This window comes from Falco naumanni, chromosome 6 (genome assembly GCF_017639655.2).
Source record: "Falco naumanni isolate bFalNau1 chromosome 6, bFalNau1.pat, whole genome shotgun sequence".
Lineage (NCBI taxonomy): Eukaryota > Metazoa > Chordata > Aves > Falconiformes > Falconidae > Falco > Falco naumanni.
The window spans coordinates 76,774,800-76,797,897 of NC_054059.1; the positions used below are offsets into that span (position 1 = coordinate 76,774,800).

At 40.3% G+C, this 23,098-nt stretch overlaps 1 protein-coding gene across 2 annotated transcripts in view; it reads right to left on the reverse strand.

Moving 5' to 3' along the window:
* DISC1 (DISC1 scaffold protein) overlaps nt 1-23,098 on the reverse strand; it is a 204,441-nt gene that overhangs the window by 170,122 nt on the left and 11,221 nt on the right. For both annotated transcript variants that reach the window (XM_040598953.1, XM_040598952.1), the window contains exons 2-3: nt 13,639-14,627; nt 10,041-10,110 (exon numbers count right to left, since the gene is read on the reverse strand). In XM_040598953.1, the coding sequence (XP_040454887.1) occupies nt 10,041-10,110; nt 13,639-14,610 (1,042 nt within the window). In that variant the 5' untranslated portion in view covers nt 14,611-14,627. The remainder of the gene's footprint in view (nt 1-10,040; nt 10,111-13,638; nt 14,628-23,098) is intronic.

Below are 23,098 nucleotides of genomic sequence, written 5' to 3' on the forward strand. Positions count from 1 at the left end.
TGCTGGGTATGCAGTCTCAGAGCTGAAACAGAAGAGAACCCTCAGAACGGCAATTCATTCCAGAAACCAAGCATATCCTCCACCTGATGAGGCTGGTGGTCCTTTTTATGCAACTTCATCTGCCATGTTCTCTACACTGTCCCTATGAATTTATAACATGTGCAAAAAGCCCCGCTTATATTCATTTTTATGGGGACAAAATGTTTTGCTATCCATCACATTGCTAAGTGACATACTGTTAGGGAATACACCCTCAGTGGATAACACAGTATGTCTGTACATATTTAGAGGGTTGCCTTGCATTTTTCCTGAAAAATTAATTCCATTAGTGTTTATGGCTAGAGATAAGAATTTCACAGGAGAACCAGACATGAAGAGAGGAAAGTTTAATTGGTGAAACATGAAAATAACAAACCACCTTTAACATTTCCTTTATAAAACAAAAAATACATTAAAGCATTTCATATGCATTTGACAACACAAGAAAAAAATACATTTACAGGTTGTATTGTTTGAGGTCTTTTTAATCATACACTTTACAACTGTAAAACTCTTCGGACTAAAAATAATTTACTCCAACAGCAGGTAAACAATTAGGTTCAAGAATTCATTTCAAAATATGTACAATTCTGAAAGTGGCAGATCATTGGTGTGACTGCATGGCTGATCTTTGCCTCTGTAAGGAAAACTAAAAATGAAAAAGTCACACCATCAAGAGATATTCACCTTTTTCACCTGTGCCTTCAGAAGAAATTCAGCAGCCAAATTATGTACGCAATCTACAAATATTTTTGGTTTAGTTTTTCAAATTTAAGTGGTCTTACAACTAACTTTAAAGAGTGTTTTCCAAGACACCTGCTAGCTGAAAACAAAATAGTTTCCTTAGTACTTGCTACACCTGAGAACTTTGTTTGCTAATAATAATTCATCCAGAAGTCTAAGAATATTTTTAATTCCAGCAAGATTTATTTTACTGTTATTGGTATGCACAATGGGAAATTTCCAACTACTTGCTTTTGAATTTCCAGTTTTCTAATGGTATCGGTATTTTTTTTTCCATAAAAACTCTTCCTAGTTAGTGATTTTAGTTACCTACAAGTTCTCTTGGTTATTCAGATCTAATGAAGCATAAAACTTGTCACTTACTTGAAGTTATACAAAGAACCAAGCTGACATTTTTAGAGAAGCAACTCTGATATTCTTACTGTGAAGTTTTCAATGGTAAGCACAGAGTCTACCAGTTTGTAAAGCAAAGCCAGAACTGGCTTTTCCCCTCACATACATCACAGTACCACACCCTTGCTTGTAATGCATTTTACTACACCACCATGAAATAGGTAGAATGAGCCTTGTCCTGCTAAGAAGTCAGGCCAGGGCAACTACTCAAGTTGGCACAATGAGACAAACTTTCAGACATACAAGCCCTTCCTCAAGTTGGCGTGTCCAAAAGCTTGTCTGATTATGGTCACACTCCTAAAGATATTGCCCTGTGATAAACCTTGTCTGGAAGTCATGACGGCCCTGCAAAATACCACCCTCAGAAATCAGTGTATTTAACTCCTGAAAGTCAACATCTGTGCCTACAGTCCAAGACTAACCTTATTCTGACTGACTCACAACACAACAGGGAGAAAAGGAAAATTTCCCACGTCTTTTGCACAACTGAAAGCCTAGAGCTAGACAAAATTTTATAAAACATTTATTCAAAATACTTAAATATTAGTTTTATATTGTTATGCATGTGAAATTTAAGCCCGTCTTCTGTGGGCTTTCACTCAGTATGCCTCACGTACACTAGTTTTTCAAGATACATCATTTACCACCTCCTTGCAACATGCCTTTTGAAAGCTTCTTCAGGCAGAGGCAGAAACTAGAAACAAGAATGTTTGAAGTTTAGATACTGCAACAGCAGAAGTTTAAAACTCACATTACCTGGCATTGGTTTGGATGCTCCCGCAATCAACGTTTCCTACACTCAGTAACTTTTTATCCAAAGCATGTTACTGTATAAAAGTGCTAGGAATTTGAAATTTCCCCTCTTCAACTTTTTGATTAAAGCTCATTGCCACAACCCTATCGCTGTCCTAAGAGAACTAAATATGTCCATAAACCAGCACATTTGCTACTTTTACCTTCCACAGGCTAAAGATAAGAAGGGAACACACAAAAGCTTGCATACTCTGAAGGCAGGGCAGGGAAGCACTGGAGAGGGCAGCCGCGCCTGCAGAACTATAAACACACCCCATGTGCTCACAGCACGGGCAGTTGGGTCTGGGCACGCGGACAGGGAGGACAGAAGGGAAACCTCAGGAGAAAAGTTAATTGACTTGAGGCAATCCCCTTTTGCAGAGGCATCTGGCAAGCAACGGGAGGTGTCTCCAATAAAAGCATCCTATTAAGGAATCTGACCAGAAACCACCCAGCAATCAGCAAGGAGCGCTATCAGCTCCCCACAGAGGACCTGCGCTGGAAGACACTTGTGTTTGCTTTCAAATGGTAGTCACAGTCATTCAGCACCTTTTTAATCTCCAATTATACAGAAGTTGCATTACCATGCCATCTAGAAGTTTCTGTCCATGCCCAGTCATTTATTAAGCAGACAATAATTAAGAAGAGCAGGTGTCCCCTTGCTTCTCTAAAACATTTATGTCCTAAGTATAAAACAAAGGCAGCAAAATCAATTTCTAGTTGTTGGTTGAATTAATAGACACACAGTCTCCAGTGGTCACACTGCAAATGAGAGACAATTTTCTTATGTGGAATTAATACTTCTAAAGAGCAAGGGAAAGATAAGTCTGTCCTGAATATAAATTTCAGCCGCATGATTTTGCAAGTGCAAAGTAAGCAGATGGGCTGGGTAGCAGGAGAGCCATGTCACTCACTCGGTGGGTACTGTCCAGATAACACATCAACACTTCTCCCGAGTTACACCCATCAGAGCTCTATGCTTCAAACTGCAATTCAGCAAGTAAGATCTTAAATTATCCATAATGGCTTATTTTGTTCCGATTTTTTCATTGCTTGTTTGTTTGTAAAAGACTAGCCAGGCTGTCTGGGAACAGCTTGGCTGCATCATGGACTGAGAAACAGAGCCTGACTATCATAGGAGGGGTAGCCCGCAGTGTCAGTTTTAGACAGCAGATGGCCAGGAGTAGAGAAAGCTTCCAAGCACATGGTATGCCAAAACTTCAGCAATTTTCTTTTTGTCAAGCAGCTTCCAGAAACACAAGATGTAGCTGAACCTCTTCACGCTGGCCAAGATTAAAATAAGAAAGCATAGTAGAATCCCACAAAATACTACCACTTCCTAAAAATATTTAGGCTGCACAGTCTAAGCGAGATGCTGCATGACTACAGTAGCTTCCTCTCCAATACTCAGCTAAGGAATTAAAAGATGCAGAAAACACAACTGCATTTTAATATGTGGGCATAAGCAGACCAATAGCAAGAACCTGTTCTACCTCAAAGACACACCTTGACATGGCAAACTGAACTGGCTAAAATGAGGATTCACATCAAAAGCGTTTCAAGAAATTGCTGAAGATGCATGTGCTACACACATGTAACAAGTAAACACAACAAGCAAAATTACCCAGAAACATATACCAGATCTCCCTCTCAAATATTGGCCATTACTGTATTATTTTAGTATTAAAGAAGCACCTGAGTTTCCCAGCTATCTACCTGACAGCAAGATAAAGAGTTTCATACCTTTACATTGCGACTGACTCGACTCCCATCCCAATTTTGTGATTTAAAAAAAACCAAAAGCCTAAAACCAATAGCCCACATAAACCGCATAAAAAGAAATTGTGATGTTGTTACTGCTGCTAGCAGACAAAAGCCAAGACCAAACATTTGAACAACAGCATCTTGTTGTTCAACTTTAAGTCCACAGCTTCAGCTAGCACCAAGTAGAAAATGGATACAGACTAAAACAGTTCTATCTTTTCATTTGAGAATGGTATCTTAGAGAAAAACAGTCAAGGTAGAAGAGTTGCCACTTGTGCTGCCTCCAAGTACAAGGAAAATTAAGTCTAATTTATTCTTTGCATAAGCACTAAACTTTCCTTAACCACCCAAACCCTTTTGTGGAAGCTATTTGAGTCTGTCAAAGATAGGATAAACAAAACCCATGCAAGGAAGATTCGGTTTTCAGAATTTCTACAAGCCCTTACCCCCATCCTCTTAATAGCTTTACTGGAAAGTTACAAAAATGAAAAGTTGAACCTAAAAACGCTTACCCACAGATTTCAGGAAGCTTCTACAAGCTTGTGATAGAACGAGGCTCTAACAGTACAGCACAACAGAAACTCCTATTTGTCCCCTCCACCCTGAACCCATTTCAAACTCGATAGCCTGCAACTGCAAGTTACAAGCTAACGGGAAGTCTCCCATGTCACAGAAGCTCTGCTGCTCCAGCATTCACCACCTTTTCTTTAATCAGTAGCCTCGGATATAGAGCTCCACTCAAATAAACAGCTAGGTTTACGGATTTTATTTCCACAGGTACATGTCCTCCTAAAACAAGTACAATCCAAAGTAACATGTTCTTCGAGTTATTTCCAGATGTAGCTTCTCTCAAATTCACTGTCCTCGCCCAGAAAGAAGCTAACTTGCCTTCATTTCTGTGTCTTGTTATAACAACCATCTGCCAAGCAAGCATTTTAGTTCCAAATAATGGAAGTATAGTAAAGCAGGAATTCTATCCAACCCTCATCTGCAAATAGCTCTTCCAGAAACAATACAAAACACACCACCCATTCCCCTGAAGATCAAATTGGTTCAAGTGTTTAAAAGCTATGACTAGAAATAGCAGTTTAAACTGGAAAAATATTTTTGCAGTTTAAACTGCAAAAAATTTTTGAAAGACCAGACAGCTATACATCTGGCCAGAACTTTGGGGTTATTGCATAATTCAGCAAGTTCCACCACAAGAAGTGGCCAAGACCCCCCTTTGAATACCACTTAACAAATAATATTCTCAACCCAGACATTACCTAACATTGCACACTATCATTTTACGTGTAAATGTATGGGACGCTAATTGCTACGAAGTCTTTCCCTTCCTACACTCGTGATTAATGCAAAATGTGCAAAATGAGACCCCAGCTCCTACACAGCATGCTGTTCTGTCCCTGCCCTGCGGATTCTGAAACATAGAAAGGACAATTGGTATGAAGAGGTCACAAAGAGCATGAGGCAAAGAGAAAAAAATTAAAAAAAAAACCCAAACCAACAACATTCAAACACTTTTTCTGCAGAGCAGAGCACACAGCGCGCAAGTCCATGGCAGGTACCAATTCACATAGCTCAAGCTTTGAGACCTTAACTAAAATAACTGAAGGCTCACATGATAATAGATGTATAGACAGCATGAATTTTCATTGCCAAGACAGGATAGGTTTTGCCATAACAAATGTAATTTTTTTTTGTATTCTAGCTGTCATGTTGGACTGACAAGGAGTTGTTCTGATCTACTCAACAACCTTCACCGGAGAACCCCAACTCTGGATATAATCTGATTGCACAGGGAAGTTACCATTCCCTACCAGCTGCAAGCAATGAATCCATACGCTCATATTCCTGCATACAAGAATTTTAAAAACAAGATCTAAAAAAGTCAGTAGCTCTGCAGAAACTTACTTCTGAGTAACAAGATGGCATGTGAACCAGTAGTGGAGCTCAATAGCAAAATTCAGTCCAATGACACTTGGTTACCAATCCATTTGCCCCTTGCACCAGGAGAGGTTGAGAAGTTCAAGCAGCAAAGAACAGGAAAGGATTCTTTAAATGTTTGGGCAATGGATTTGTACTGAGCAAAATACACTGGCTTCCACTGGAAGTAGAACTCCCACAGACACAGAAATATACTGCTTTTTGTGGCGTTTTTTTTTTTTTTTTAACCTCCTGTATTCAGCAGTGTGTTTAACCTTGGAGCTGTCAAACTCCATCATGAATAATGAGCCATGACAACACTCCAAGTGATCCTTGGAGAACAGACCAATTTTTACTATATGCTATGCAAGGCAAAACACTGTTATGATATTCCCATGGTACTGAACCTGCTTTGAAAATATACAGTAATGTGGCCATCAAGAGGAGACTACAAGTAAATACAGAAAAAAATAAGCTACTTCCTGGTATTTCATCACCTACAAACACAGAACAAACAGTCCAACATTTAACATACTAATGGTTCCTATTTAAAATTAAACTAGGACTGAGAAGATTTGTCTTATTGAATTAGGCATTTCACACAAACACTTCACAGCCAAGGAACAGCTGCATTTGATGCAACCCATGATGGTTACAGTATGAAGAGAGAGCAACCTGCAGGTCTTACGGCACCGTGCTTGGTGACCTCTATCAGATGAGCCCAAACATGGGACAGGAATGCAACCCCGTGCCCCAGGCTGCCCCCCTGATGCTCTCAGAACAAACATACCCCCGCCATACACATGGCAATGCCAGAAAGTATAGGAAGAAACTGTAGTGGCTTGAATGACTGCTAGAAGCGCCTCTACACCAACACCCTAACCACACCAAGGCAGGTCTTTAAGGCAGCACAGCACAGGTAAACCAGCAATGGCAAAAGCCATTTCTGCTGTATGTCTCCCAGGCTCAAGGCGGGGTGGAAGACAGAGCAAATGGATTCATCTAAAGAACGGAAAAACTAGGAAGAAACAAGCTGAAGATTTAAACAGGCATTAACTTCTTTCCTAAACAAGAACAGAGGGCTGTGCTTCCAAATATCCCTTAAAAAAAAAAATCAACCACCTATTCTGGAAATAAATGCTAATTCATTAACATGAAACACACATGTTCTCTAACAGACCCAAGCAGCATGCATCTGTTCTGTGTTTCTGCAAAGGGAAAAATAAATATATCCTTATTCCTGACCTGTTTGCAACAAGGTACTTGTTCATGGCTTTGTAGTGGGGAAAACTTACCTTTATTCCTGTGCCATTTCCTGGTCTCATTGGCACAACCAAAACCACAGTGCATTACCTTCCCCTCTCTGTAGGGCCACCGCTTCACTTACACTTCAGTTTCCAAAGTTGCTACAAACTATGGAAGCTTTGAAAAATCTCTGGAGAGCAGGGAAGTAGCAATGTCAGACAGCAGATGCTTGCCTTTCCTTAAGGTGCTACGGTTGCAGTGTCAGACAGCAGAAACCAGTGCTGAGCACTCTGAGGAGCTTCAAGTACTAACACACCACCCTCCCACTGAGCTGCTGTTAAAAACTGAGTCCTCTCCTGCAAGGCTGAATGGCCTATGGTTAAAGCTGGAGAAGAGCCTCTACCGCTGAAGTGACAACACAGTTACGCACAATAACATGTTTATTGACAATTTAATTTTCCATTTGGGAGTACAGCCATCTGTACCTCTCCTCTACCTGCTCTCCTTCCCCTCTACTACGTAACAGGGCATTTCACAGCTACTCACATTATACTACATCTCCCCTTCACCTGCAGTGCTCCCCCAAATCAGCAAGACCCATGGTATCACTGCACACAGCCCTACCACCATCTCTGGGTCACAACAGTTCCGCTCTTAACAGAGGACTCACTCTATACCCAAAATCATCCCACAAATTACAGGGACAGTGATTTTTTTTCCTTAGCATTATACTTAAAATGTCCTCAACCCTCCACACACACCGTTGTCTGTTTCTCCCATTCCCTGATAATGCAGCTCCATTTATGTCCCCCATCACAGCTCTGCATGTTTAGCAATTCCGTTCCCTGCTAGCAATATTTGGCAATAAGATCCCTTTAAAAGAAGGCTAATTACAGATTTCACTTGAAGAGAAATTGGTACTGGGCCAATCTGCAAGCTCTTTAATAAGCTTTTAAACTTCACTTCATGCCAGGCAAGACTTTGTTCTCCACCAGAAAGAGTGGCACAGCTCTAAAAGCAAAGGTGGAAAAGTTTGCTACTGCCAGAGGAGGAGGGGAGGTCACGGCTCTAATTCTTCTTGCAGCACTGTACCTTCTCGATGTGAGTCTTTCCCTGAAGCTACGCTGCCCGTGTTCCACAAAAGAAAAACTAAGGAAGCCAGTTCAGATACTACAAAAATAATGAAAAGTAGTCACACGAAGAAAAACCCCATGGCTGACAGTTGTACTGGAAGAGGAACAAAGACCAGTATGACAGAAACTGGGTCAAGGACTCAAAAATTAGGAAGTGATAAAATTAAGGATGCATGGAGCATGGCATTTTCTGAGAACTTTTGTGCGGAGTTCATTTTCAAAGGGATGGAGGAACCCAAGGCAAAGCTTCTCAAGCACTTAAGTATCTAGTCCCATACCAAGACAAATGTTTTCTTCCTACAGACTTAGCATGGAAAACAGCAATCCCACCTGCGGATGCTCCTCTGCACCTTTGTACTGGTGCCACTTTCGCTCCCTGTAAGCTGTGCTCACAACACCTGGTGAAATCACATTTCAGCCAGACCATTTTCCTGAGGGGAACGAATGCAAGACTGCAATCCATCCTCCATGCTACCTGCCTGATAACTAGGGTGGAAGTCAAAAAGAGTAAGGGATAAAGTGGTGGTCAGCAGAAAGATAGTCCTGGTTTGACAGTACAAGACTAGCACCCCAAAAAACTACAAGAGCTTTCTGTGTGAGGTTAGAAAAGTCTACCGTTTTCCACTGTGGTCAACAACTATGTGGCATCACATGCAGATGTCACACCTGATAGACTAAAATGCTGCTGCTGAAGTGGCTGACTGCCCAGAGAATCCCAGCTGGAATCTGTGGGAACCACACACACCGGGTGCACAGCTGGCAGGAAGTCTCCAACCGGGAGCTCAACCCACAGACACTTAAAAAAAGAAGAGTTATGAGTGTTACACATGTAAAGCATAAACATCAATAATGTCTATTTGACAGAGATTAAACCCATGAATATCTACAACATCCTCAACTTCTAACATACCCAAAGATTTTCCCCACTGCGAGACGCCACACTAAAAGAATGACTTGTGACAGTATCCTCTTATATGTAGGCAAACATTTAAGAGGCTAACAGAAGCACTCTTGCAAAAGGGCTGCACAGCTATTCCCTACACACTACCAAGACGCATTTCAATCAGTTCAGGAGACACCTTTGGGAGCAAGGAAACAGAGCCATGGTACAACTGCAAAGCTTCACACATTCAGTTTGAAAGGCAAACCACAAGTCTGACCATTTCCCAACCCCTAAAGGCTGAGAATAAAAAAATGGCAGGAAAGGAACTATCTTTTCCCAGCCTTATTCTCTGAAGTACCCACGCAGATTTTACTGTAACAGTTGGGAAGCCCTGCAAACAAAGACAGATCTAGTGGGAAGAATTTAATCTAGAGCCTCAAGACTTGCAAAATATGAGTACCTAAACACAGACTACCATAACAGGAAAGAATAAGAAAACAGATATGTGTGTTAATATATGCTGCAATTATTAACGTGCATACACACAGAGCTTATCAGAAGTGCTAAGGCATATGGAAGGAAAAGCACTATTCAAGTACAGAAAGTTGCCAGCAGCTGTATCATCACCATATTCTATAGTTGGTTTTAATTCAGCTCGGTGGACACCAAGTTAATCCCCCAGGACAGTATCATTCACATTTATAATAGCTACTGACCTCATTTCTGTGTTTGAACCCTGCTGTAGTGTCATGACTAAATGTGGCAAGCAACCAATCAGACTGCCATCAGCCAGTGCCTGTCCTTTCTCCTTTCAAAGCTTTCATTCATTTCTGCATTTTCTAAAGTCATGCTGCTTCAAAACAGCTGATCCAGATGGTGGCTATTTGGATTTCAACCTTCCCACATGGTGATGTGGCTCAAGAAAATAGAAACTGTTGCTACCTGCTGCTGACCTAATTATTTCTTTAAGTTGTTTCCTGCCATGTAACAGAATAAACAATACAGTTGATTGAACTAAACTTCCACACCTACATAGCAAATATAAAATTAATAGAAGAAGGAGGAAAAAGGAAAAAAAAGCAGCATGAACCAGTGGGGAGGTAGCAGGGAGCAACTCTCACCTCTATCATAGTCATCTTCCTCTATTGCTTTTTCTTGAAGTCTCTGAAGCCGTAAGATCAAGGATTTTATCTAGGCAAAGAAAAAAAAATTAATTAAGAAGTTGCATTTAAAACTATTTAGACTATTAACCTCTACATAATATAAATTTAATTGATTACTACATCACTAGAACGGCCCAGTTTTTAAAGTTAAGCCCAACATTTGTTAGACAGACAGACCAATTTGAAGGCAGCTGAACTGCAGCTACTTGAGCCAAGCATGGCTTCAGTCCAAACACATACAGAGAATAACAAACAATATTTCTTGAAAAGCAGAAGAGATCATGTGATTGTAGGATAGTTTTCACCCTTTGAATAAATCAAAGTAATGATAATTAGAGGATTCTAACAGCATGACATCTACTTCTGATCACATTGTACTAAACTGTGTTCTCGAGCCCATTCTAACAACTTTTTGCCTATGAGAGTTTTGCACAGAAGAAATCCAGAATTTCCACATGCAAACCACATTTTCTTCTGTAATTAAAAAGAGAAATACAGTATGAGTATTCTGGAACAGGAATACTCATGTTATGGCACAGAAAATTGTGTTCATATGCAGCCAATGAAGTTTCACTAAAATATAATTTAGGCTTATCTACACAAGGTTGATGCTTACATTTTCAGAAGCGTTCACACTAGAAATGCTAGATGGGGAAAAAAGCAAAACACCGCAAACACCTATACCACATACTGTGCCCTTTCACATCCAAAAAGAAACACTTACCATAATAAAATTTTATTTCGAAAGTTACTGCTTCTGTTTGTTAACATGAAGGGTCTGGACCACAGTTCTGAATTTACTAAACAATCGTAAGACTAGGTGTGCATTCAAAGGCCTTTACAAGTTTTTATTGTTAGAAGAATTTGGTTAGAAGGTAGGCAGCCCTCTCCTCATTGCCATGCTAGCCACAGCCTAACATGGCTACAGTTACAAGACTGAAGCGTTCCATTAACAGCACTGAAAAAAGGTAAGCCTGGAAAAAGCAGCAGCTTATATTCTTATAGCCCATAGTCTGAAAATGCCTGGGGAATAATTTTCTAAAAAAAAAAAAACCAAACAAAGGAATTATACTTTCAATATTCTGCATTTACAAAAGATCTCACTCCTCCCTGAAACTCTTGAAATCCCTATATTTAAACTCTAAATTACATAGGGAAAAATAGGTACAGCCAGTCAACAACTTAATAGAAACACTCACTTACCATGACTACGCAATCAACACAAAAATTAGGCAAGACATTTAAATTAACGGTATCCCTTCTAAATATGGTATGTGAAAGTGGACTAGTCAGAAAAGAACTATAAAAAATAAAGCCAGAAAAAAAAAAATCAAAAAATGCTTGATTAATAATAGGCTATAAAATGCCCCAGAGGAAAGAAAAACAAATAAAACCCAACATTGTATATACTCCATTTTCCTCAAGGCTTTATTTTATTTTGCTCTTCACTTGATGCTACAATGTTTTCTTCTCTGAGGCTGGTGAGGAATGTGTAACGTATTGAAGGGAGGAGCTCTGAATCCTCACCATAAATTATTTTCTGTATTTTATGCCATATTTTTGATAGTTTTAAAGAAGCCTGCAGTGGGAATGATTCAAATGACACTTTTTTCATATATGTGATGTATAACAACCATCTATACTGAGACTACTGCTCTGCTGCTCTTTGCAGGGTTTATTCCATCATGTGCTCACAGTGGCAGGTCATTTAAAGTCTGCTTGGGTACCACAGCCCAGGCATGCCCACGGCAAACTGTCTGATGCTGTCACAGTAAAGTGCTTTCTATCTGCAGGCTGGTAGGATGTTTGGAGCTTAACTAATCAAAGAGCTGCTTCAGCATGGCATGTCCTATATCTGTACCATGTGATGACCAGTGGTTTGGTTTTTTTTAATAAGTACAGAAAAGGCATAATTTTTAACAACTTTGCTATCATCTCCTTTTCTTGACTACAGTTGCCTTTGTTCCTTTCTGAAAAGTTTGAGACTTAAGACTTACAATAGGAAGGTGCTTCAAATTAGACATACACAACTGGCTTTACCAAGGGCAAAGACATCTGAGGGCACAAATTTCCAATTCTCAATTCAATGAATTAACGAATACATAAATTAAAGATAGCAATGTTTCTCTTGTGTCTATCAAATAAGATTACTGAAAAGACAGAAAAATAATTTCTTATTTTGATTGTGTTATATATTCCCAAATACGCAGCAAATTAATTTCCCTAACCATCCTAGACTATGAGTACGTTGTCATTTCAGGCATGAAGCCAAAGAAAGTGCTCCATGTCAATGTGTGTGAAGTCTGTGAATAGGAGAACCTAATTTGAGTCCTATATGCATCCTTTATGAAAAGTATTAGAGAGCACCATAAGCCTAGGTCAGGTATCATGGGAGTAAAGTAAGAATAAAAGTTTCTTGACCTTCTGTCTCACCCAGACAACAGGGCTGTGCAAAGTCTCCCCAGAGCAGGTTGTTTCATCAGGCCTAAAGACAATACAGTGCATCTCAGCAGGTATGTCTGAGCTCAGAAGTCACAAGAACCTGGGTTTCTAAAAGACATCCCAGAAACTCGAGGCACTAGTGAGATACTAAAAAAAAAAAAAAAACAACTCCCAAAAAAACAACAAAACAAACAAAAAAACCACACACACAAGGAAAAACCCTCACGCAATATAAAACCCCACACCAGAAAAACCTCACCACTCATTTAGTTCATGTTGAACAAATTTATGCAATCCATGTTAATCTTTGGAGTACTGCTTCCTGCATGTACAATAAAGCCACTACTTGGCTCAGAATGGTTTCCCTCTGATGCCCACCATGACATCCCAAAAACTGTATAACAAACCATAATTGATCCTTCTTAAAGTTTCCCCACCTGTCTCCCGCAGAGAGCAAAGTGAATGAGACTGCCTGTATATGTGGTAGGTATACACATGTACAAAAAGGAAGACTCCTGACTCACCAACTCAATACTCCTCTGGAGTGGCAGGCAAAAAAAATAAAAGGTTCAATCCCTAGCTGGAGTTAGAGCAAAGGCTTAACTCCTGTTTTCCTTTGAGCAGAGAGAGCGCCCATCTACTAGATAAAAGGCTACTCTCATACAGGCGCTTCACTCCCAAGAAACCTTTGGCTTAACATTTCCAATTACAAAGTTTGGTGTTGTTAAATCATGGTGCCTCAAGAAAAGAGTTCTTACCACCCCCAAATTTTGTACTACATATAGTCCAAACTGCAGACGAAACAGCAACCTGTGAAAAAAACCTGTAGTTGTCACACATCAGTTTCTGAATTCAACATATTAGAAGTGAGAAGATCACAGTTTCGGTATAACATAGGAGCAGGGTACTGCAACATCACCTTTTTGTTTAAAGAACCAAAAAGAAAACAAAAGCAGTTCTTTTATCATGCAGAGTATTTCTGTAAACCTCTTATGAACAAACGTCGTTAAAGCCATTAATATCCCAACTCCTACATCAACCTTGACTTCGGCACTATAAATACAAATGTTTTGAGGGCTGGAGGAGGAATCAAAGATGAAGTGAGATTACTAACCTTTAATGTACTGCGGTTGCCCAGCAGGCAGTCCTGTAGCACTGGTTCATATTTTTTCATCAAAGTATCCCAGTTATGGTCACTAACAGTAAAGCTACTTTCATAGCCTGAGGTGACAGAAGAGCCAGCAGATGCTGCATCCGAGGAGTCTGTAGAACATGAAAATGTTGCATCTGTATCCGAGAGAGAGACAGTCTCGCAGTCCTGTAGTTTATCATTTGCTGTGGTCTCATTTTCATACTCCAAATCCTCCCTAGGCCTGGAGAAGCAATGCAAAGCTCCCAAGTGCCCGTGAGTTTGCACCATCTCTGCTGGCTTCTGCAAATTTCCTGCAGTGCTGGGATGCAGAACATACTCGGCTTCCTCAATAGCTGACTTGCCTTCAGCATCACTTACTCCAGAGGCCAAGTTCAGGGAGAGCTGTATGAAGCTGAAATTTGAACTAAAGCTATCACGTGCACCAACAGAACAAGAAACAACATCTCTGTTTTGATATTCAGAGTTGTTATTCATTTCTGTCTGATCCAAAGTATATACGTTTGGGAGCTTGCTCACTTCAGTGCCATGGCTTTTCTGCCATGCACAGCAAACAGCAGAAACACCTTTTTTGTTTGTTGCTGCAGCAGGGTAAACGACGCTCGCTGTGTTTTCTGACCGTGGACTCTTGCAACATGAAAGATTTTTGCAGCATCCTGGCGTATTTTCAGTAGTGGCCAATGTTGTTACCCCATCAGCAGGAACTATGGCACTACTTGCTGCGCTACAGTATAAGAATTCAAAGTTATTTTGGCATCGTCGGTATAGCGAGCAGTTCTCCAACTCTCCACAATTCTGCCTACCATGTTTGAGTTCTTCTGGGCTCAACACTTTGCAGGCACCCAGGGACTGAAACTCTATCTGTCGCTGAGCTTCTGGCCTCATGTATCCAGGTCTTTTTGCCAGTTTCTTTTTACAAAGAGAGCCTGCAGGCATTAAGTGCTCCTGACCATCTGGGGGAAGGGGGGAAAAAAAAAAAAAAATCATTAAAGTGCTTCTGCAGTTTTCTAGGCTTAGTGGATTTAGCATCTGAAAATAATTGTTTCATGAATTTCAAACAGTACATCACTTTCCATTTCAGCAAAACAGAGATGCTGACCACACTGCAGATAGAGGAGAAAAGGTGTGGCTGAGAGCACTGTCTACATTCATTCACTTTCTAAAGAGTTTGTACCTGCTTTTAAGGGAGCTCGCTAACACAATTGCATCCATCAGGACACAAACCTGGGTACAATGAAACACATCATCTTCCCTATTCATAACACCACCCTGTGCTTTTTCATTCTCAATTTGCTTAGCAGCACACTAAAGCACAAACCTTGCTTATGTCTCTCTGAACCAGGAGAATTCTGAGACTTACAAGCACATCTAAGATGAGACTGAATCTGCATTTTGAGAACCACACTCACAAAGAAACTTTGTGCGTAATCTCTGCTTGTGTCCGGTTTCCTATGTTCATCTCCACGTTTTATTAGTATGAGCAAGTGATGCAGGTTCTGCTTCCAGAACAGATGCCGCTCTGTAACACTCCATGGCTGCAGATGTCAGTCTAATGAGATATTTTATAAGTTGTCATTTAGATGTACTGTACTGCCTATTGTCCAAAATATAAAGTTAACATTTTGCATGCAGGACCAGCAGTCCCAGAAAACTGATGTCACCATATGCTTGCTAGCATTATGATAATATTAATACCATTAAGAAAGGGCCTTTGCTCAATAGCTCTATTAACCCACATACACCTTCCTTACATAGATGACAAGATAAATTTGCTCTTTGCAGAGCAGAACAGAAAGAACCAAGATAAAAAAAACACAACAAACATTACAAGTAGGATATTGGAATGTGTAATCTTGTCTTAGTTTTCTGTACACTTCTATTAAAAAAAAAATTATGGGTGAAAGATTACTTTCAGTTTCTAACAGATTTACTGCTTGTCGAAAGGTATTCCATCCATCTATCCTGCACACAATCAATGAGAATACAAAATGGATGATGGTGCAGAGCTTGTAACACAAAACCACACTGACCAGACCTGTTTGCCAGAAATACCCTTCAAAGGCATCTAGTGACTAGCTGAATTATGCCCTCGATTAGCTGCCCTACTCACTGAAACAGAATCAATTGCTAGAATCTCAGGTGTTCGAAATATTCTCGTCACCCATGCAGAGCTCTTCCAAAAACATATTTCTTTATTTTTCCGTTACATGCAATACACTTATCTCTATTATCACAAACCTTTACCAATTTTTACATTAATAGATGTAGGCATGATCTGAACTCCTCAAGCAACTTGTAACGCAAGTCTTGTACACACCTCACTACAGCGACGTCCTATACGAAAATTTAAGCATTAGACCTGAAACTTCCCAGGGGACTTTTCCCAACATTCACTACACTCTCTCCAAATAACCTTCACAAAAGCAATTTATACATTTTCCACCTACTATAATAGTGGCACATCTCACCGTGGGACTGCAGTTAAGCTTCTGTATTCTACCTCCTATCACCATAAATTAGAATACCCCAGCTGTCTCTTACATTCCCTTTTGTCAGAGAAAAAAGCATCACAGAAATCAGAAATAAAAAAGGTCAGAGTCCATCAGCCTGTCTACTATGAAAAGACAGTGAAATGCTGTACTGGGAGTAATTTAATAGAAGTCTTAACAAATAGGAACCTCTCTTGGAGTAAGGGAACAAAACCTGAATGAAATGTTCTTTCAAATTTAATTCTTTTAGTTTATATACAAAATAACAGCCTAAATTTGCCTTCAGCAGAAGAAATTTTTTCATGCAGAAAAAAAAAGTCATTCTAAGACTGGATATACTTTACTGCCATTTGCAAAGGCTAGTCGCTGGCCTTATCTGTAAAAATGGAAAAGGTTCTTTGGTTTAATTAAAATCAGTTTAAAATCGATATCACTAAACCACTATTAATTTTTCAAGTCAACAGACAATTACAGTTCTTTAAACACCAAGTTTAAACTAAGCTAATTAAGTAAGGTTTAAATTGGACTATGTTGGATATTTACACCAAGTGAGAACTGGATGCAATTCTAAAAGTTATTGAAGCCAAAGTGGTACAATTCCAGGATCCTGAGCAAGTCCAACACAAAACCCACACATCTCTTCGATCCTCCCAGCATTTACAGGTCTCCTCTAGATAGGTTTGCCATTCAGCTCTTCATGGACTCCAGATCTGCCTCCTGGCAAGTCCAGCAGCATGAGTCCCTCACTTGGCTACCAGAGGGGCACCACTGCCTGAAGATCACTCAAGATGATAGTCCAAGCCACAAACCACTCAGAGGATGCTACAAGGAGGGGGTTACAGCTCCTTAGCCCCAGTGTAGCTGCACCTGAGCACAAGGCAGAGAAGGAGCGGACACAGAGCTGGGAGCAGTATGCCAACTCAAACACCCACGCTTTCCCCAAAGGATACGGAAGGGAGGAGGCAACTGCAGCCTGGCTCCCAGGTCCAGCTAGAGAGCAGTCGCAGTGCCCTCAGCCATCACAGAATCCAGCCAGGATATTACTAGGCTCTGGGTATACTGTTTGCATGCCATTTACCCTTCTGCCATGTCCCTTTCCTGCCGATTAGAATAATTTGGGTTGTTTATCATCACAGATCTGAAATTCAGTTACAGAGACTTTGTTTTCCCGCGTAGCCTTCCAACTATAACTTGCTTTGTCTGCACGTCAGACACAGAAACTACACCGAACCAAATCAGCTAGCTTGTTAAAAAAAGACAGGCCTCACATTTTTCTTATAATTCCCCCAGTTTCAGGCACATAAAGTAACTGATGGCAATTAACTACAAAACCATCAAACTGGTACCTTGGAACACTGTGAAACAACTGAAGGTAATTAAAAACACCCTATATTATAGTGTGTCATGCATCGTATGAGACACACGCTTAGAAAAAGAGAAGAGTCACAAATGGAAGAAGGGCCTTTCAATTGTAATATTACAAATCAACTCTTTTTAAAATGTTACAATCCTAGAAGATGATGCAACGCATATTCTAGTGTCAGATACTGTGCAAATTGCTTCAAATCCAAATTATGAAAACCCAGAAATAATTTTATTATAACAACTCTTTCACCATAACAATTCTTTCTGATGACCAACATTTCATAAAAAGTAACAGCTCAGAGCCAGAGCACAGGAGAGAGGAGGGGAGAGGGAAGAAAAAAAAGGGGGGGGGCAGGGGGGAGAGAGTCTATTTCTGTAAAGCAATGACCAGCAATGCTGTTCACATCCTAGTTGCACCAGTAAAATAAAAGAGGGAAGATGAAGCCAAAGAGCACTTCCCACTGATGGAAAGAGCACATTCTCTAGTACCCAGCCTGATGCTGAAGGACAGCAGAACAGTCATCTTATTTTAAGTGATCAGACTTTGTTTTCAGCCACGGAAGTTGCAATTCAGGGTTGTTTTATCAGGTGCTCTAGTAGTATCTGTGGATGTACAGGCGTTAACTACCCTATATTTTTGTGAAGTGCACTAGGATTTTAGATTGGTACAGAAAGTCTGAAGCAATTACCTCCTCACCCCTGCTTTAAACACATAATGTAGAACACTTGTGCGTTCATTAAGTTCTCCCTAAAAGTAACTGATAAGTTATACATGCAGTTTCAAAGAGAGCTCAACTATCTGAATACACCTGTATTACACACAGTTGATTTTTATTAGAATTACAAATTTACCTTCAAAGCATTTGTGAGCAGTGACTGTGGCGTGGAGGAAAAGATACTTGGTCATATCCAAAGCCAACTATCAAAGCACTGCTTAGAAAGCAATTTCTGTAGTGCTGCTCCTGTTAAGGAAGCCTTAAACACCTGCATTAAACCACACAAAGTAAGTGAGATGAAAATAAAAATACTTAGAGACACACACACATAAATGTTTAACCTATCAGAACAAAAATTAAACCATTTCCAGGGATCGATCAATCTGTCATGACAATAACGATGACTGTTCAGTTTCCATGCCATAAAAATACATAAAAAATTGCAGGTTCCTAATCAGTTATATCTTGACTTATTTGCTGAATTTCAAAGATACCACTAAATACTCAAAATAAGACTGTACTGATCTGAATGTACACCGTTTCTTTAGACAAGCAAGTTCTCAAAGAAAGTTGCTTTTGAATAAAATTTTTTATAACTCTTAAAATGCAAATGTCTCATTTAGCTTTTTAATCTTACTTATTGAATGTTAACTATATGTTGATTTATCCAGCATTTTATAAAGTGTATCTATAGAGGACAAGCAATGGCTGAGCCTCATTATATTTGATACCATTTACAAATTAATTCCTCACCAAGGGTTCCTGTGATTTCTAAGGTCGCAGGCTGGGTTCAGTTATTCAACTGTTAAATTTCCAAGACATTATGTATAAAGTATTCTCTGAAGTCATTAAATGCATGTTAGTTTCTATTCGCCATTAGAAAACACTTCAAAGAGTTGTGCATTTTAGAAGTCAGAGGGGTCTTCCTTAGACAGTGTTTAAGTAACTGTATTTTTATTGACTCATTACCATAATGCCCATGTCATTGAGTTGTTAGATTTGAGCCACTTACCTCCTTAATGCAATAGTTCATTTTAGGCCACCTGATTAAGTTGCAGCACCTCTCTCTAGATTAAGAATCACATTAGCTAATACTAGTTTCAATATGCCCATCAACTTCCCCCCCCCCGCCCCCAAGAAACAAAAAATTGTTTTAACCTGGTTTTGCCTTAACGCTAAGAAAGAAAATAAAGAATCCATTAAGAAGTAAGCTGATAAATATCAAACTTTTCCCATGTCAGTAACAATCACCTATTTAGTCAGGGGGAATAAGGGAAGCACCCTTAATTACATAATTATAATTGTGTTCAATATTACAAAGAGTTTAAACCACATCTGCATCCATCAGTATTCAACAGCGCATTACTACACACAAAAATGGGCTTTTTTTTCAAGCAAGTGCCTTGCTGAATCAGGGCCTAAGTGCCTTGATGCAACAAAAAAAAAAAAAATATTAATCTTTCTGATCTTTTCAAATGTAAAGATACAATAAGCATCCGGTTTGTGAAAGCATGCAGTTGCACTGTGAGGGCCTACTTGATCACTAACCAACACCCTATGGCTGGCAACTGGAGGCTCAAAGCTTAACTATTACAGAAAATGCATTTCTCCAAGCTGAATGAAAATCACAACACTCAACTTCTTCACTGCAGCGTTACAAGAAAATCCATTTTGTTGGCCAGAAAAGCAAATGGTCAGATTCATTCTAGAACAGCCAGGTGACTGCGTGCTGTCTCAGTAAAGCAAAAACACTTCAATAGCACAATACTGTAAAAAAAAAAAAAAAAAAAAAATGACATTTCTGCTCTTTTCAGTTTTGTTTTCATGCAGTCAGCTACTGTTATGAAGTCCCAAGAGGAAAAAAAAAAAAGAAACAGGGAAGCCCAAGACCTTTGCAATAAATTTCGGTGTAATCACGTTACAGACACTCAGCACACATCTCATTCTCTGGCTGTTACTACATCTCACATTCAAAATACATCTCGGGTCGACGAGCTTCAACCCCACCAGTCTCCAAACCTCATCATACAGCACTCTCAGGTATTTCACCCAACCTACTGCTATCAGCCTAGGCTAACTAGAACGGCCAGACTCACATACCCAACCGCCTAACGTAACAGTTGCCTCCTCAGGCTCCCCAGGCATCATCTACCCTACATCCAGCTCTGCGACGCATCCCAAGGACCACCTCGTAGACAGCAAACATCCTGGGGAAGGATCCAAGCAGGTCTGGGAAAACAAGCCAGTACCAACACTGGATGCCTTCAGTGCAGTCAGTAACAGAAGACAGTTAGCTTCCCCACAAATATCCAGCCTGGTTTGTCTTAAACCTGTATACTTCTTTTAAATTTACAAATAATTGAGAATAATTCATCCACTTTCCAAAGAGGGAGGAGGACACACAAGTTCCAAGTCTACCAAGAACACTCACAATACACAGGCAATGCTTATTTTGGGAGTTTTGTGGTTGTTTTTTTGTTGGGTTTTTTTTTTTAAGGTTTGGTGTTATTCTTCCTGGGGAAAAAAACTTTTGTTCCCAGTTTCAGTGCAAAAGTCTGTAGCAGCAGTCTATGCAAATTTCTCAAATGGAGAGAACGCTCTGGTTCTTTCAGTCAAGATTTGAAAAAGCTTTAAATATTACACAGAAGTAGGTGAGCAATGATTCTGCATAGAAACTGGGAAGTTTGGTTAGGCCCTAAATTAATTTGCAAATGACACTTAATGGGTTTGCAGTCATATCACATAAAATTATTTCACCAAATATGCACGAAACTATGAAATTAGTACACAGCAGTCCTTTTCAAGAATGCTCTATTTAACACACCACACTTCGCTTTTCATCACTCTGTCTATGGAGTGACAGTGTGGATTCCCACTACTTCTGCTCAGTCAGATCATCTACAGCAAGACTCTAATATAAAACTCATCGGGGGGGAGGGGAGGGAGGAAAAGGGGGGAAAAAAAAAAAAGAAAAGAAAAGAAAAAGTGAAGTGTGAGAGCACATTGACAGCAGTCAATTTCCAATTCAAGCACAGTTTGAGTGCTCCAGCTTGGAGATTTGAATTTTTAATTTCACCAAGAGAGTGGGTTCCAAATTAAGCATCTGATGCACAGTCAGTCTGAAACCAGAATTGAGTTTACTGAAATAGAAAGTAATTTTCTTTCAACAGCTCAGTAGTGATCACATATAATGAAAATAAAACAACGTGGCAGTTCCTATATTGCCAAGGGTGAGAAGTCAGAATGCTTTTAGCTTTACAATTTAATATCAAAGTCCCAGGACAAATGCTCCTCCTTTGCCTGCTGAAGGAAGTTTACCTTAGAGCCCCAGTCAGGCTGTCAGGACGTGATGCCACTGCTGTCTAGACAACAATGGAGATGGAACAGAGCTCCAGACCATCAGGAAAGCTGAGCAATAACTTCCCACAGAAAGCACAGCACTTCAGGATGCAGCTTAAATACAAGCTACTGCAAAAGCCGGACATGCACACAAACTTCAGTTAGGGCAATGCATGGGACACAGAACCCCTGTAGCAAGGAGGCAGGCAAACCAGCAGTGCTGGTCCCTCACCCTGCTCCTTCAAAAAGAAAACCTCAGGGCTTTGCGTGAACCCCTGCAACTCTTCATGCTCCCACAAAATTTCTGTACTCAGGTACCCTCTGCTCTTTGCAGCAGTGATTGCGTGCGTTGTGCTTTTGCTGAATGACAACAAACCACCACTCCGAGTGGCAATATGAAGACTCTCAGCTGAACGTACGAGGCACAGACTGCAGCACTACTCTCCTACCCTCAACTGTTACACAGACAGCTTCAGCTAATGCAAGTCCAGCATCATCGATCTGTAGGTGTTATAGCCTGTGAGGGGTCAACCTTTGCGCTCCAGCAAGTAGAGTGCAGCTCCCTTGGAGACCTACTCTGGTAAGCAGGAAAGATGCACATGAAATCCCTTTTGAGATCTTTAGTGAGAATCTGGCTTGACCCTTACAACCCTTAGTCAAGGCCGTAGGCAGACAAACCAGAAGTTAGACATTTGTTTTAATGGGCCTGAGAACACAAAACCTATATCCTTCTCTTCCAGCACAGAAGAGAAAAGTAGATGGCTCAGGTGAATTTCTAAGATTATTTTATGAACAAGCTATGAAAGAAGTACTATAGCAGGTATTGCGGAAATTGCAGCAGAATACTAACCATGGGCAAAAACATCTCTCTTCCAACAGAAATCACAGCTCCTTCTAGATAAGGTGGGACAAAAGTCATTCTGCCTACAGCAAGTTAGATATCTTTAAAAATAAGAACACCCAACAATAAAACCAGAAAACTAACATTCCAGGAAAGAATAGTTTCTCTCTAGAAGGTAACCATATTGAATTACAGAATTTCACAGATGTGCCAGCACAGTGATGATGTCATCTGATACAGAGGACGAGATGACCTTAAGGAAGGGCTGGGGAGCACTCAAAGACGACACCCACCACCTCTAGACAGCTATCGGTCCAGACCTCCTCAGATAAGAGCCCAGGCATTAAAGACCAAACTTGGCATTTCCCACCCATGTCAACAGGTATTGCAGGAACACGGCCTCCATAACCAGACTCCTGGAGTGACAACTCACATGAGATCTGAGCAACTGCCTACTCAGCTCCTGACAGGAGCCGAGTTACCCTACACGGCTTGTACCATTTTTGGAGACTGAAGATGCAACTAGACCAAAGCCCTATCTTCACACACATTTGAAAGCTGTGACCACTAAAGGTCAGACAAGGATCACGGGATACAGTCACGAAGCAGCAGGTAGTCAGACCCCAGGCTGAGGGAGGACATCATCAACACTGACAAATCTACTTTGTCACTCA